Source organism: Pristis pectinata, chromosome 12 (genome assembly GCF_009764475.1).
Source record: "Pristis pectinata isolate sPriPec2 chromosome 12, sPriPec2.1.pri, whole genome shotgun sequence".
NCBI classification, from domain to species: Eukaryota; Metazoa; Chordata; class Chondrichthyes; order Rhinopristiformes; family Pristidae; genus Pristis; species Pristis pectinata.
The window spans coordinates 26,981,324-26,997,544 of NC_067416.1; the positions used below are offsets into that span (position 1 = coordinate 26,981,324).

At 39.9% G+C, this 16,221-nt stretch overlaps 1 protein-coding gene across 3 annotated transcripts in view; it reads right to left on the bottom strand.

Annotated features, from left to right (window-relative positions):
• LOC127576747 (serine/threonine-protein kinase 32C) overlaps positions 1–16,221 on the bottom strand; it is a 202,016-nt gene that overhangs the window by 39,166 nt on the left and 146,629 nt on the right. For all 3 annotated transcript variants that reach the window (XM_052027460.1, XM_052027461.1, XM_052027459.1), the window contains one exon: positions 14,254–14,405. In XM_052027460.1, the coding sequence (XP_051883420.1) occupies positions 14,254–14,405 (152 nt within the window). The remainder of the gene's footprint in view (positions 1–14,253; positions 14,406–16,221) is intronic.

Here is a 16,221-nt window from a genome sequence, read left to right on the forward strand (position 1 = left end):
AGTACTGCACTAATGTCACTCTGGACTTCTGTTCTCAAGAGTCTAGAGTGGGACTTGAACCTAAAAACCTCTTTCTGACTCAGAGGTGTCATTACTACAAACTGAGCTACGCTGAGACATAACAATAGTGAATAAAACAGCACTCACTATCTTTAGGAACAACATACCCAGAAGCTAATACATACAAAAAAATCCAAATGCTCCAAATACCTTTACCTGAGAGCAGCTAATGATCTTTCTAAATACTGTTGGAAATGGCCACCTAATAACACCTATGATCCCTTGTTCCGTAGGTGGGAGTAAGAAGTGGCATTATTCATCAGGTAAGGTAGGAAATTGATCCAATTGAGTACTAACAGGGCAATAAGAGTAGCAGAATCACGTCCAACGTGTTTCCATTTCAATATTCAGATCATAAATTATGTAGCTACGCGCGCGCGCGCGCACACACACACACACACTATAAACAAAGGCTTTAATCGTGTGGCTGGGAAACCAAAATACTTAAACACTGGGATTAATACTAAATATACTCATTTTGGTATTAAAATTAATAACGAAGTATGAAGTAAATCAGTTATTAACATATCAAACTTTAAAAATAGCAGAATTTAAATTTGTTTGACTGACTTTCAAAAATAACAATTTGATGTGTGGAACATGCTTGGGAGAAAAGCCTACTGCAAAATTGATTGTTCTGAGTCAGCTATAATGTCATGCTCCAATTAACGCAGTCGTAAAGACAACAGCTCTAAAGTTAAAGCAGATATGTCATTCAGGTATGCAAACCTACTCAGAGAGGGATCACAATATGATTGAACACATATCTGCACGCAATTCATGAGATTTCACCCTGAACATTTACACCAAATAGATTATGTACATTTACTGTAATGGGCTTAACTTTTTTACTGCAGTAATGATATCAAAACTACCAGGCCTAAAAATTTACTTGCTGTTTCTCTTTCAGTGCTGTGTTTACAACCATTTCCACATCAAAACGTGCCAATCCATAAATTTGACTGGGCATTCCTTGCTGCAATTCATCCTTGCACCAGTGAAAAAATTCTGGCTCTGTTCCTGAGGAGCATTTCCTGGAAAACATTGTTTTGAGAAGTGACTGTCATTGGTCACTCCTGGAATAATCATTTGTGACTACTTTAAGGGGTCCAACCCAGCCCACCTTTATTGCCACACATCTAGTCTCAAGATGAGGCCTTCCACTCCCGGACTTCTGAAATGTCCCGTCTTCAGAGAACATGGCCTCTTCCCTGTCATAATGGAGCCCTCAAGCGCATTTCCTGTATTTTCCTGCACATCTACTCTCACCATGCCCACCCCCTATGACAGAACAGAGATAGAATTACCCTAGTCCTCACCTTTCACCCCACTAGCCTCTGCATGCAGCACATCATCCTTCACCACTTCCACCAGTTGTAACAGGAACCCACTACCCACCATATCTCCCCCTCTCCTCACCTTTTTGCTTTCTGCAGGGAGCACTCTCTCCATGATTCCCTAGTCTGCTCATCCCTTTCCATCAATCACCCCTCTGCAAACCCCTCCAGCTGTTCCCTGGTACTTACCTCTGGAACAGTAGGAGATGCAACACTTGTCCTGACACATCCTCATTCACCACCATCCAGAGACCTAAACAGCCCTTCCAGGTGAGGCAGCGATTCACATGCACCTCCTCCAACCTGGTCAATTGTACTCGGTGCTCGCAATGTGTCCTTCTCTACTTTGGTGAGACCAACCATAGATTAGGTGACCAATTTACAGAGCACCTGTGCTCTGTCCACAGTAGCCATCCTGAGCTTCTGGTTGCATGTCATTTTAACTCCCCTCCCACACTTCCCACACCTACTGGTCTTTCCTTGGCCTTCCCAACTGCCACAGCGAAGCCAAATGCAAACCAGAAGGACAGCACCTCATATGGAAGCCTACAACCCAGTGGTATGTACATTGAATTTTCCAGTTTCAGGTAACCCACACCCCATGTTCCTTTCTCACTCCCATCAGCCCACCCCAGCTCTCGGAAACACAAGAGACTGCAATGTCGTAATCTGGAACAAAAAATGAGCTGTTAGAGGAACTCAGTGTAAGGCTTAGAGGAACAAGCAGCTGGCCCTCACTAGTTATCTCTGTAGGCCATAGTATACCATTTTAACTGTGATAAAGAATTTCTATGCTTCTTCATTCACTGTTACTGCTCCAGGCAACTGACTGTAACTTTCGCATTTTGTATACATTTATCTCAGAATTGATATCCTGAAGTGTACCTTCACAGTGTGTGTTCTTTGCAGCTTTCTCTTGCTTAAATCTATTTGGAAATATATGAACTGAAATGAATTTAAGCATTATACAAACTTGTTCCATTGCAAAATACCTGAAAATCTCATACTTTCTTACACAAGGTTCATGTGAGATTTTAACAGTGGCTATAGCATGATTACTGCTTGATAAACTGTCTTTATAACAAAACTGGATGTATAAATATATACAATTTCCTCATGCAAATATTTCAAAATATAAGATATTTTAAAGCAAAAAGTGTTTATGGTATTCCAGCTTCTACTTTAATTATATGTGCGTATTCTGATATCTGGTTAGTTCTCTGTATGATATTTTTTAAATTGAAAAATACCTGAATTTTTCCTGATTCCTTGCGCCAAGAATTCTTTAATGTGATTGTTTGTTCAGTGTGCCAGTTGACATCACAGCTGTCGGATGTCATGGATGTGTTTGACCTGATGGCTATAAGCAGCAGGTGTCATTGAAAGGGAAACTACTTCTCAGTTAGGAGAGAGCGACAGTGCTTCACCACTGACCACAGGATAATGTAGTGCCAGCTGTGCTTTTGTGAAGCAGCACCACCTTAATTAGTTGTAAGGTTATTGTTTTACATGGACAAGTTTCAACGCCCAGTATTTCAACTGACCCTACCATCATCATCCCATTCCTGAAAATATCTGTAACAAGATTTCTTAAATTGCTTTATGGCAGATTATACAAGCTTTGCTTAAGGAATCTTGTATTCTAACTCTCAAAGTTCTAGCAACAATCTGATGAATCTGTTGCTTCCAAAGTCAATTTATCCTTGCCAGACTGCACTAGCCAGTACTTCAGTTGCAGCCTAACTAGAGCTGCCTTTTTTCTTTACATTCTGTACCTTCCAGTTATAACAGCCAATAATCCATCAAGTCATTTTTATTACTTTCATTAGATAGGACTAACAGTTGGATACTTAGGATAATTTTGCTCACCATGGTTGGAATGATCTTTACAAGAAATGGAAAATTTAACCACTTCTGTAAGTCTGTGTGGCTAATGACCTCCATTTTTAGGTAAAATATACTTTTTTGTTTCCATAGCAATATATTTCAGGTCAATTATTTTTGTCCCTGTCCCTCAATTCTGAAGGCACAGATGCTTCATTGGAGACCAGTTGAGCAGAATGTGTGACCTTGGAAAATGAGTACAGCAAATCTTTTGCAACACGCATGGCTTCATAGCACAATTGTCTTTACCAAACTCCAGACAGCCCACTTCCAGGGGAGATTAGTTCATTATTCCTCTTTCTAATTTAGGACTTTGAGGTCAATTCTATTGAAAAACTGTCCTATTTTTCAGAAATCCCAGTAGCTTGACATGTGGCTCACCTGGTTCTATTTTCCACGCTCACTTTAAACTCATCAAGGCATCATTCCCACACTCGCTTTAAAATCAGTAATGCACCATCTCCCACTCTCACTTAAAATCATCAGGGCTCTGTTCCTAAACTCAGTTTTAACTTCCTGGGATCCAGTTTCCATGCTCCTTTTAAACTCACTGGGGCTCTGTTCCCTCACTTCTTTGAAGCTCATCTGGCTGACTAGAAAATTTATTATACTGCCTAACTGTGTAACACCAAAAAAAATGAATTAATAGTGTACTATTGGAGTACTATTTGGTGTAATAAATCAATAGTCCAGAAAATCTGCCTGTCCGGCAGTACCTAAGTCCCAAGGATGCTGGATTATAGAAGAAAGTGGAAGTTAACTCCAACAACACTCATGATGTTCTACCCATTCCAATGCAAAGCTCCTACTTAATCGACCTCTTGTCCACCACAGTAAGTAGCGATTTCTCCACCAGTGGCTCAGTGTGACTGCACAATACTTTGTCAACCAGATACACAGCAGCAATTTGCCCCAACCCTAAACACCCAGAAAGACAAGGGCAGCTGACATTTGGGAATACCCCTATCTAAAATCACAAAGTATCCTGGCTGTAAGTACATCAGCATTACTTTGTTGTAGCTATGTCAAAATCCTAGTTTTCCCAACCTAATAGCACTTGGGACTGCAGTGATTCATTGCTATCTTCACTCAGACATGGGCTGGTGACCTGCCAACAACTTTCACATTCCATGAAGTAATAGCTAAAAATATAGCCAATCCACAACTCTTCCTGTGATGAATATAAGAAACAGAAGCAGAAATAGGCCATTTGGCTTATCATGCCCATTCTGTCATTCAGTAAGATTATGGCTGAACTTTTACCTCAGCACTACTATTCTGTACTAACCCCATATCCCTTGATCACCTTAATATCCAAAAATTTATCAACCTGTGTCTTGAATATGCTCAACAACTGCGTCTCCGTAGCCTTCATGGGTCGATAAATCCAAAGGTTAACCCACCCACTGGGTTAAGAAATTTCTTCTTATCTCATTCTGATACTGTGACCCTTGTTTCTGCACACCTCAACCAGGGGAAACATCTACCCTGCCAAGCCTCATAAGAATTCTGTACGTTTCAATAAGATCGCCGGTCATTCTTCTAAACTCTAACGAGTATAGGCCGAGCCTCCTTGACCTCTCCTCAAATACAATTCAACCACCACGGAATCAACCTGGTAAATCTTTGCTCTGCTCCCTCTGTTGCAAACATATCCTCAGGTAAGAAGACCAGACCTGTACACAATATTTCAGGTGCAGTCTAACTAGGCAATATATAATTGTAGTTGCCCTTTTACTCAAATTCTCTTACAATAAAAGCCAGCATACTGTTTGTCTTCCAAATTGTTTGCTGTATTTGCATGTTAATTTTCAGCAATCAGTGTATGAGGACACCCAGCTCTCTCTGACCATCAACAAGACTGTGTGGCCAGATTCTGCTCCAACTCCATCTATAAGTTCACAGATGACATTACCGTCGTGGGTAGGATCTCAAATGACTACGAGACAGAGCACAGGAAGGAGACAGAGTGTCTAGTGGCATGATGTCATGACAATAACCCTTCCCTCAATGTCAGCAAAACAAAAGAGCTGGTCATTGACTTCAAGAAGCAGGGCAGACCACATGCCCCTGTACGTATCAATGGTGCTGAAGTGGAGATGCTTGAGAGCTTCAAGCTCCTAGGAGTAAACATCAGCAATAGCTTGTCCTGGTCCAACCACGTGGACGTTATGGCCAAGAAAGCTCACCAGCACCTCTACTTCCTCAGAAGGCAAAGGACATTCAGCATGTCCCTGTTGATCCTCACTAATTTTTATAGATGCATCATAGAAAGCATCCTACCCAGATGCATCACAGCTTGGTATGGCAACTGCTCTTCCTGAGAATGCAAGAAATTGTAGAGTGTCGTGGACACAACTCAGTCCATCATGAAAACCAGCCTCCCCTCCTGATGCCTTGGGAAAACAGCTGACATAATCAAAGACGCCTCCTACCCTGGACATTCTCTCTTCTCCCCCTTTCCATCAGGCAGAAGGTACAAAAGCTTGAAAACCAGGCTCTAGGACAGCTTCTATCCTGCTGTTGTAAGACGATTGAATGGACTTTTTGTTTGATAAAGGTGAACTCTTGAACTCACAATCTACCTCATCATGGCCCTTGCAACTTATTGTCTATCCATACTACACTTTTTCTGCAACTGTAACACTATATTCGGCATTCTGTTATTGCTTTTCCCTTGTACTACCTTGATGTACTTATGTTTTGAAATGATCTGTATGGATGACTTGCAAAGCAAAATTTTTCACTGTATCTTGGTACATGTGACAATAATAAACCAATTACACCATTTAATTTCTCACAATTTGAAAAATACTCTGTTCTTTGAGTTGATGGTCTCATATTTTTCCACATTATACTAATCACTAACTGGACATATTTAGTACATCATCAGGACTGTATGCAGGAGCTGCTTATTACAAAGTAGTTTCCCCAAGTGCATTCCAATAATGAACTTCAAATCCAATATCAGAACGGTGGCAAATACTGCACTAATGTGAACTAAAGCATGTTATTCCAAGATTAAAGTCAACAGCTTGGTCTCAAATTTACCAGATTTGCATTGCTAATTAGCTAATGGGAAGTACTGACCAGTGATAGAAGTTGATTATTAATCAGAAATATCTCTTCCAGGGATTTGAATGGCCTCCAAGGTCAGAAGTCACTGAATGCAATGCAGCCATGCAGTTGAATGCAATTGAAAAATGTGATAACTAACATTGGATGTTGCATGTGGTATTACTAGTTGCAGTTAGAGTTCTCGTAATCTTGAAAGTCATGACATAGAAACAATAACAATGAATTAACATCATCAGCTATGACTTGCTGTAATCATTTTTCCATTAGCTAATTAATCATCCTCTTGTCATGCATACAGCAGAACACTGCTTTTTACTCAGGTTCTTTTATTCAGCATTTCATGTTATTATTATTTTGGATGCTATTAACTTGTTGCCATTTTCTTAACCATAGAATATTTCTTTTGCTTTTTATTGCACATGTAAATGCATTTACTTGGTATATTAATCAATATTATGTAGCTTATTTTTTCTTATTTAAATTGTTTGGTTTTGTATTGAAAGGTGAGCAGATGAAGGAACAGAAACTGCTAAAAAGGCACAACATGTCAAGCAGACACTGAGTAAGTAAAGGGAGTCCACTTTGAAGAGAGCCAGCCAAATCATGAGAAGAACTTTTGATGTGTGCTCCCAGGATTTGGGTTTTTAATTTTTTGGGAGTTTTCTCCAATTTTCATTCAATAAAAAGTTAGAGCCTCCAGACTCCATAGTGGTTCTTTTATTAAGTTATCACACATCAATTAGAATTAGGTTACAGATTATGGCATCCCTTGTTAAATATAAAAGAAATCCTTAGTTCTGATTCTTAACAATGATGCAATGTCTGCTACTTAAAATCTAGTAGGCTGTACTCCTTGTGAAAAGACCATTATTTCTTCGAATCCTGAAGAGTGTTGTGCTACCAGAAATGGAGATGGAACAGTGCCCTGCTAGGAGAAGATGATGGTGGAAGAAAGATTTGGGTGGGGGCTGGGATCACTTGGTGTTGTTGGTATGGTGGTGATATACAATCTGTGACAAAAATGTTACTAGCACAAATTTAAATGAACAGAGATGTTTCATTGCTTACAATGTACGTATGGATTTACTGTGAAAAATGTAATCAATGCAGAACCTTCTCAGATAGTCTGCCAAATACTAATTTGCATTCACCCAAAGCTCTTTTAATGCACTCTTCTTATTACTAGTTTATGTTTATACAGGCATCCTCCTTATTTTTTTGCATCTTCACTGAGTGGTCATTCAGAAATCGGGACTAATGCTTATGGTTTAATTTCACTCATTACAGCCTTCACTCACACATGCTTTGAAAGTGTTTAATAATTAATGATACACCTCTGAAGAGCAGACACAGATGATGAGGGTGGGTGGGGGTGGGGGAAACACTTCCTCGAGGGTCTTCTTCTTTGTCTTCAGTACTCCCTCGAGATCAAGGATAACTTGCTTCCACGCTGGCTTAGTGGGTTTTGAGGTGACTGATGAGGCCAATGTGGGAACTGCAGACTCTTCCACAGATGGGGTAGGAGGTGCCAGATGGGATGGGTGGGTAAGTGGGTAGTTGCCTGAAGGCAATGCAGGGAGTTGGGAATGTTGACAGGATATGCAGCCAGAGCCAGGGATCAGGAACGTGGGCAGATGTGCAGGCGAACTGAGGGGCGAGACAACAGGTGTGTGGCAGGTATACAGGGTCAGGAATGCAGCCAACATGAAGGGGGGAGGGGTGGGGAATGTGGGCTGGTGTGTGGCCAGTGCAAGGGGTTCGGGAACGTGGGCCAGGCATGTGGCTGGAGCTGATCAACAGGGGCAAGGCCCTGATGCACAGCCAGTGCAGGGGATCAGTAATGTGGGCAGCTGTTGGGTACCTAGGGTGTATGCACAGCCTGAGTTGAGGGTCAGGAACATGGGCCAGGTGCACAGTCAGAGCAAGGCAAGGTGTTCGGAAATGTGGGCCATGGAGCAGGAACAGGGCTCAAGATGTGGCTGGGCTTGGGAGCTGGTGGCCAGTGGCTGGCTGAGAAGCAAGGAGGAAGGACCAACCATCTTCAGGAGCTTTATCAATGACTTTCCATTCTTAGTTCAGAAGTGGGGATATCCACTGATGGCTGGACAATATTTGGTTCCATTCACAACTCTTCAGCAAATGAAGCAGACCAGGCCTGCATAGCAAGACCTGCACAACATTCAGGCAAGGGCTGATAGCTGAAAAGTAACATCCACACACTAAAGTACCTGGCAATGACCATCACTAGCAAGAGGATGTCTATTTATGCATGACATTCAATGGTACTACCAATCATCAAATCCCCCATTCTGAACATCCTGGGGATCACACTTCACCAGAAGCTCAACTGGACCAGCCACATAAACACCATGACTGCAACAGCAGGTCAGAGGTTGGAATTCCTGCAGAGAGTGACTCATACCCTGATACCCCAGAGCTTTCCCACCATCTGCAGGGCACATGTCAGGATTGTATTGACATATTCTCAATTTACAAGAATGAGTGCAGCTCAAAAAATTATCAAAAACATCAACACCATCCAGGACAAAATAATCCACTTGTTTGGCTCCCCCCCAAATAGTCTTTCGTCCACACTAGTGCATAATGGTAACAATAGGTATTCTCTACAAAATGTACTGCAGTTATTTGCCTAAGGTTATTTGCCTTCAGCAGCACTTCCCAAACCCATGACCTCTAATATTTAAAATTTTAAAAAAAATTTTATTTACAGCGTGGTAACAGGCCCTTCCGGCCCAACGAGTCTGTGCCGCCCATTTTAAACCCAAATTAACCTACCCGTACGTCTTTGGAATGTGGGAGGAAACCGGAGCACCTGGAGGAAACCCACGCAGACACGGGAGAACGTACAAACTCCTTACAGACAGCGACGGGAATCGAACCCCGATTGCTGACGCTGTAATAGCATCGTGCTAACTTCCACGCTACCATGCCGCCCGTAATATCAAGGAGGCCATGGGCAGCAGGTGTGTGGGAACACCACAACCTGCAGATTCCTCTCAAGTCACACACCATTCTATTTGGGCAATAGTTGCTGGTCTTTCCCGCAACACCCAGATCCTGAAAAATGAACACTAAAAATGATCAGGCCCTCCGTAAGGATCCACATTGGAAATCACTGGGGGAATCCCTAAGGTTAGGAATTTGGGGCCTGGGCCTTGGGGTTGATACTGAGATCACAGGGAAGGTTGGAGGGCAGGGGAAGGTGGCCAGTGCTTTGTTGGGGGCAAAAGGACGAAAGGAACTTACAGGGTTCCAATCTGGCATTGTGTTATGAAACCTGGATTTTCCCAGAAGCATCACAAGAAAACCTTGTTTGATTCACCCCAAAATCCTCTAATGTTCCAAAAGGAACACAGCACAAGAAATAACATTATCATATGCAAGATTGTCATGAAAATTGCATCAGGTGCACACTCAGACCAGTCAAATGTGATGACTCTACATTCACTCTGTCCTGTTCAAGGTGTTCCTTCTGGCTAATACTAGCTCACCTGCTCATGCAGCTTTTAAATTTGCAAAGAAATGGACTAGACTCAAGTATGGGCTGCACTGAGTAGATGGTCTATTTGGCTATGCCACCTTACTTGCATTCTTCAGCCTCTTGTGGAAGTCCCACCTTCAGGGAGTGCCATTAGAAGTGTTAAGAAGCACACCGTAGGGAAGAAGGACCAACTTTAAACAAGAAATAATACTCATGAATCGCAAACTGCATGACAGATATGGCATCACTCTTAATTATTTCATACGAACTATTCCATAGAGGCGAACAGCATCCCACTCTGATTATGAGTCACTTGACCTGAAATGCCCACCATGGGCATCCTTCCTAAGCGAGGCTTCACAGGATATGCAGCAATGTCAGCAGCTGCACCACCGGTGTACTAGGAAGCACCGGCCACTGCATTAAATTCAGCCTGGGCAGCCTGGGAACTGTAGCGTTAATGTCTCTTTCCAAGTGAAAAAAACATTAATGATTGTTTTCCATTAATTTCTCTTCTTCATAGGGAACCAGTTTAGAGCTAGCTCTACAAGTTATGATATTTTTGTGAATTAAGTGATATCCTATTTCTGAGCAAACATCTTATGCAATATTAGTGCCATTATTCTTTGATTTGAATTTCAAGAAACAATATCAAAGAACATATATATAATGGCAAATTCTAAAATTCATTTAAAAAGACATTGTATAATTGGATGACTTTCAAATGAACTGGTGAAGTATGCTGGAATGAATCATGCAGTGAGCTATGCTAATGAGACTTCTTTAAAACAGCAGTTTGCTTCCGATGCCTTGGCTACTAAGTACTTCTTTGGGACTCAGAATAGATATCATGTCCCCAACATGGTATATAAATAACTTCACTGATTCACTACTAAGAGCATTTCTATTGTCAGTATTACAATTGCAATGTCACAAATGATACAGCCATTCCCCATCACGTAAGTTTAAGGCTCACCTGATGTTTGGTGTGATAAATTTGCATGTAATTCAATGTTTGGATAATCCCTTTCAGTTTATGTTTTGTTAAAACCTGTTGGCTATAACTCTGATTTAAAAATTTGCCAATACAAATGATTTGAAAATTATAAGAATTTAACTAACAAAATGAACGACTTAACTTGATTTAACCAACTTTGTATAAAAGTTCAAGATTATATTTGCTGCAGTCTTTACATTTATTTCAAAGCATAGCTGCTACATTCACATGCCTTGAAGTATATCTTTTTGCAAAATTATTTCTGATAATTTTAAAAAAGAGAGCTTTTATAGCAGTCATTCGCAATTTTAAATGTTGCAATTATTTAGACTGATGAATTCACAAAGGTGATTTGTTATAATACTGATCTGGTTTTCAGTGATAAATATTGCAACTGATGTTGAAGAAATGGCTCTAAAATGATACGGTGGTCAAAGGCACCACATGAGATAACACTACACCATATGGGTGAGAAGTCCTAGGTTTTGGAAATAAATAGGATTAGAATTGGCACTGGTGTCCCCTGGCCTGTTAGCTCTATTGAGGTGAAGTTAGTTATGTGAAGAGCTGCTGGATGTATCTGCTAAACTGTATCCCAGCAAGATTCATCACCTTCAGGATAAAAGTGGAAATTGAAAAAATGAAAACTATACATTGAATTGCAATATTTTCATTACTTTCTCCTATCTTACTGAGATGCTTTCAGAGCTTGTACTTAGAAAAATTCAACCATGCAATATACAATCAACAGCTCAGTTTACCAAACATTCTTAAACAGCTGGTTAAGTGTGATGCAAGACTTATTTCACCATTGATATCAAGTTCCACACAAAGATAAAGATTAATTTTATCTGACCCTATGTATGATTGTAGAATATATCTACATGTTACTTTTACTAAATAGTGTTATATACTACACTTACAGCTCAATAGATATGGGCATAGGTTAAAAATAACACATACTTATTCAATAAACACAGACAACTTTAGTGTTTAATTTCGACACTACCTCTTGACAACATCAGCTGAAAGATGACAGGATTCCAAATGCACCTCCCTATCCACTGCCTTTATGCTAAATTATAACTTATTTAATGTGTTCAGGACTGAGTAAGTTACAATTTCCTCCATTTAAACCTTGAGAAAACAAAAGTCATTCAATTTAATCCCCTCTATCAACTTTCATCCTATCGCAGAGATTCCATATTCCACATTATAAGCTTTTGCTTTCGGCTTCAGCTTCCTACCCCATATAATCACTATCACTAAGACCAGCAGTTTTACTCCTGTAGCATCCACCTTCTCCTTAGTTTATCTGCTGCTGAAAACCTCACTCATACTATTGTTACTTGCAGACTCAGCAATTTCAATACTATCATGGCCAGCCTCCCAATTTACTCGTTCTATATTCTGCTTACATTTCAAAGCCCACACCATCCATCACTTCTGTGCTTGTTGACCTATGTTGGCTCCCGGACCATTGCTGCCTTAATTTTGAAACTCTCAAAGAATCTCTATGTTCAACACCCTGCAAGGCCATATCTGTCCCTATCTCTGTGACCTGACCAGTCCTATAACTTGTCAGAATTTTGTGTTCTTCTAGCTCTGGCCATTATTGCACTACCAATCTCTTCTCCACTGTTAGAAGCTCTGAAATTCTCTTTTTATCATTCCTGACTTTTTTCTCCTCCTCCACCAAGAAGCTCTCTGAAACCTCCCACTCTGACAATACTTTTGTCCAATTATACTCCTGGGATTTTTGGGATATTTTGTTACAGTAAGTGTATGTTATTGTGATGGTTCTGATTGCTGATGTTAAAATTTCATTTACATGTTAAGAATGAAGAAAGATTAATTGTCCTTACTTGCTACAGAGCTCCCATTAAACTCCCATTTGCTGTTGATTTGCATGCATTTATCATTGAAGTTTTTATGGCAATTGTGATAAATATTTCTTACAAAGCTTCCACTCATTGAATAAATTAAGCAATAGCAAAATTCATAACAGTCAGCACAGTGACTACAGCTGCTGGCCCACAGCTCCAGCAAACAGGGTTCACAGTCCTGATCTCCAGCATTGTCTGTGTGGAGTTTGCACATTTTCCCTATGACCATGTGGACTTCTTTTGGGTGCACATCCCAAACATGTGTGCTTGGGTAGGTTAACTGATCACTGTAAAATGCCCATAGTGTGTAGGTGAGGAGTAGAATAGGTGGGGGGGGGGGGGGGGGGGGAGGAGGGAGGAGTTGATGGAAACATGAACAGAATAAAGTGCTTAATGGTCAATACAGACTCAGTAGGCTGAAGGGTCTATGTCAGCGCCGCATCTCTTTATGACTCTAGGAGTCTCAAGGAACTCCTGATTTTTTGGTAAACTAAAAGGGATTAATTAGTTGCAAAGCACCTTTGTTTTTTAGCTAATTATGCTTCACTATGGCACTGTTCCATTTCTGATAAAATTCAATGGGCAGATATGGACCAGTAAATAGAATGGTAGCAATGAAAACCTAGTGCTGATTACCAAGATGCAGATAGGAACACCTGTAGGAAAACAATGCAATGCAATTGTGTAAGAAGTGATGAAGCCACTGTTACAATGTTACAGTGAGAGGTTTAAAATTATTCAGTTTACAATCGAGTTTTTGGAAATATAAAGCCATCACAAATAAATTGGTAATTCTTAGTCATTTTCAGATATTTAGGTCAAAAAAATAGGTTGGTAAAGGTATTAATCTGGAAGAGAAATTAGCTTTGTTATTGTACCTCAAACAATTCCATTCTTATTTGTCTATATTGCTGAAGGTGTACTTGTATACTTTGCTGCACAACTTCCAATCATTTAAATCAACCTTACAAGCTTTTACCAATATCACTGAAGTGATCTACAAATCTTTTCTTAAGTGGCAGTGATGGCTGTGATCTCAAACAATATGGAGAAGTGATATTATTTGCTATCACAGGACAATCTCCAACAGAAAACCAACTGCAAATCAACACTTGGCTAGAAGACAGAGTGGTTGGCCAGTGGAGCAAACTCTTATAAAACTCTACAGACTTAATTAGAATGGTTTAGCTTTATTAATGAAAGAACAGCATTTTCTATAATAAAAAAATGACCACTTTAAAGCTGCATAATTCCAAGAATCTTGGAATCATGCAACATTCACGTCCTTTACTCTACCATCACAGCTCAAGTTTGCTGGTGTCAACTGGATCGGCAAACACTCGACCAAATCGTGACTATTTGCAAATTCCATTTTTGCAAATCTTCAGGCATAGCATAAAAATAGAAGCTCACAACTTAGGGATGTGTTCTAATTCAGAAATAAGGGCATTTGCATCAAACAAAGATCACAATATCTCAATGCATACATAATGAATTTGAGATAGTCACCAGAGGTTTACTAAGAAAACGTGTTCAATTTCTTGCAGGATCTCCAGTTCCCTGAAGACATTTCGGACCTCATCTCTCTCTATGCATTGCTGTTTATTCATGTACTTCATAGCATACATTTTCTCTGTGTCCCGCTTTTGGACGATGCACACCTGGAAGGCAGTAGAATAAGAAAATGGGTCACCTCTGAATTAATATGCATTTAAGAGATGATTTCTTAAGAAGTAAGGAAGTTCTTTCTCACAAAATGATAAACATTTTCTGTCTACAGCAGTTTCTGAATCATGTGTGCCAATTTGTTAGTGCTAACTCACTGGAGATATGTAAACCTGCTGGCACTGAACAAACATTTGGCAGTTCTGAAAACGACAAGGATGTTGTTTCCCACTGTTTCAATCCAGGTCCTCAGTGTTTGAGCACATGACTGATGTCAGCTAAATGTACTTCAGACTGAGTAAAGGCCTAAAGTATCAGCTGCCAATGCATTGCCAATGTAGAAAAACTAATTTAAGACTGCATGGGTTAAGACACAGAACATAAGATTACACCGCCCCATGAATAACCCTACCCTTAAATTCCATAGTACATTAATTCAGCATATTATATTCATGTCCTTTCAACTTTCATAGATATAACGTTTAATCTTGAGGAAACACTCAGACATGCATCAATCCTGAACTAGTGTTTTACACAACATGTGCTGATCATACAGTTCCCTGTCAGACACCCAGCATCAGTTTTCCACAGACAGCCTTGCTTTAAATAATCCTGTAATAGTTCTGTAAAGGTAAGAACGTTACAAAAATATGACTGGGGATTGTGAGAAGAAGAGATTGATGACCTTTGAATTCATAACAAATTGATTAGGAGCCATTAAGCTCTGGCTGATGAGATACTGTTACAACTATTATTTTCTACTTTTGCATTAATTTTGATTAATAATATCATAGCAAGCTGCCAGCATGTCATATTTATAGTTTGTAGCTAGTGACTGATCAGTGCATAGAGACTCAAAATAAAAGCACTGGATGAATATGAATACACAATTACACAATGCTCCTGGATTGTCTCCAAATCCCTCAGTCACAGCTGCCTTGGCATTTAACTGTGGATAGATATTGCTGCCTTAGAGATGCACCATGGTGACTGTTAGTGTTTAATTAAAATGCTTAATTAATGGGAAACTATTTAAATGTTAATAATAATAAGTTGCCTCACATTTTAGATCATGGAAAATTTGAATACCAAATACATAGCTTCTTATTTTGTTATTAATCATTCCTCAGAAAGATGTTATTAATTAAATGTCAATTTTATTCTATATTAATTTAGAGAACAGGGTGGATTTGCATTAATAGTTGACTGGGTGAAACAGAAGGAATTTGCCTATCTCTGTCAATTTTGTGAGACCTCCAATGAAATTAGTCCAAGCAAAAATGTGAAGGCTTTACTAAAGGTCAATTACGGTAAAGTTACGCAGAATATTGCCAAGTGAACGGAGGAAGAATTTCACCAAAACGGTGGGAAAGCAAGAACAAAAGAAAAGAGTGGACATTATGTTCAAACATGTGTAAGTAAGCTGAAAACATTTTTCTGGCACAAACACAAGGGAGGCAGACACTGTTTGATCAGCGAGGAGAATGGCTCAGGAGTGCAATAGATAAAGAGGCAAAGTGCTTCAGAATAAACTACCCAGGCATCAAAGGTAAAGAAATCATGAAAATCAAATAAAAACTGCAGATGCTCGAAACCTACAATAAAACAGAAAATTCCTGACCTGCTGAGTACTTCCAGCATTTTCTGTCTTTAAGGCATAAAAAACAGCCAGCCAGAGAGCACATGATAACCAATTAAGCTTTCTGATCCATAAAGACCTACCAAGTCCATATAGACCTCTATAGGTGGTCTCTTTTTTCTAGTTATGGTCAGCAGTGGCCGTAATTTTTAAGTCACAGGAGTCTTTCAGGC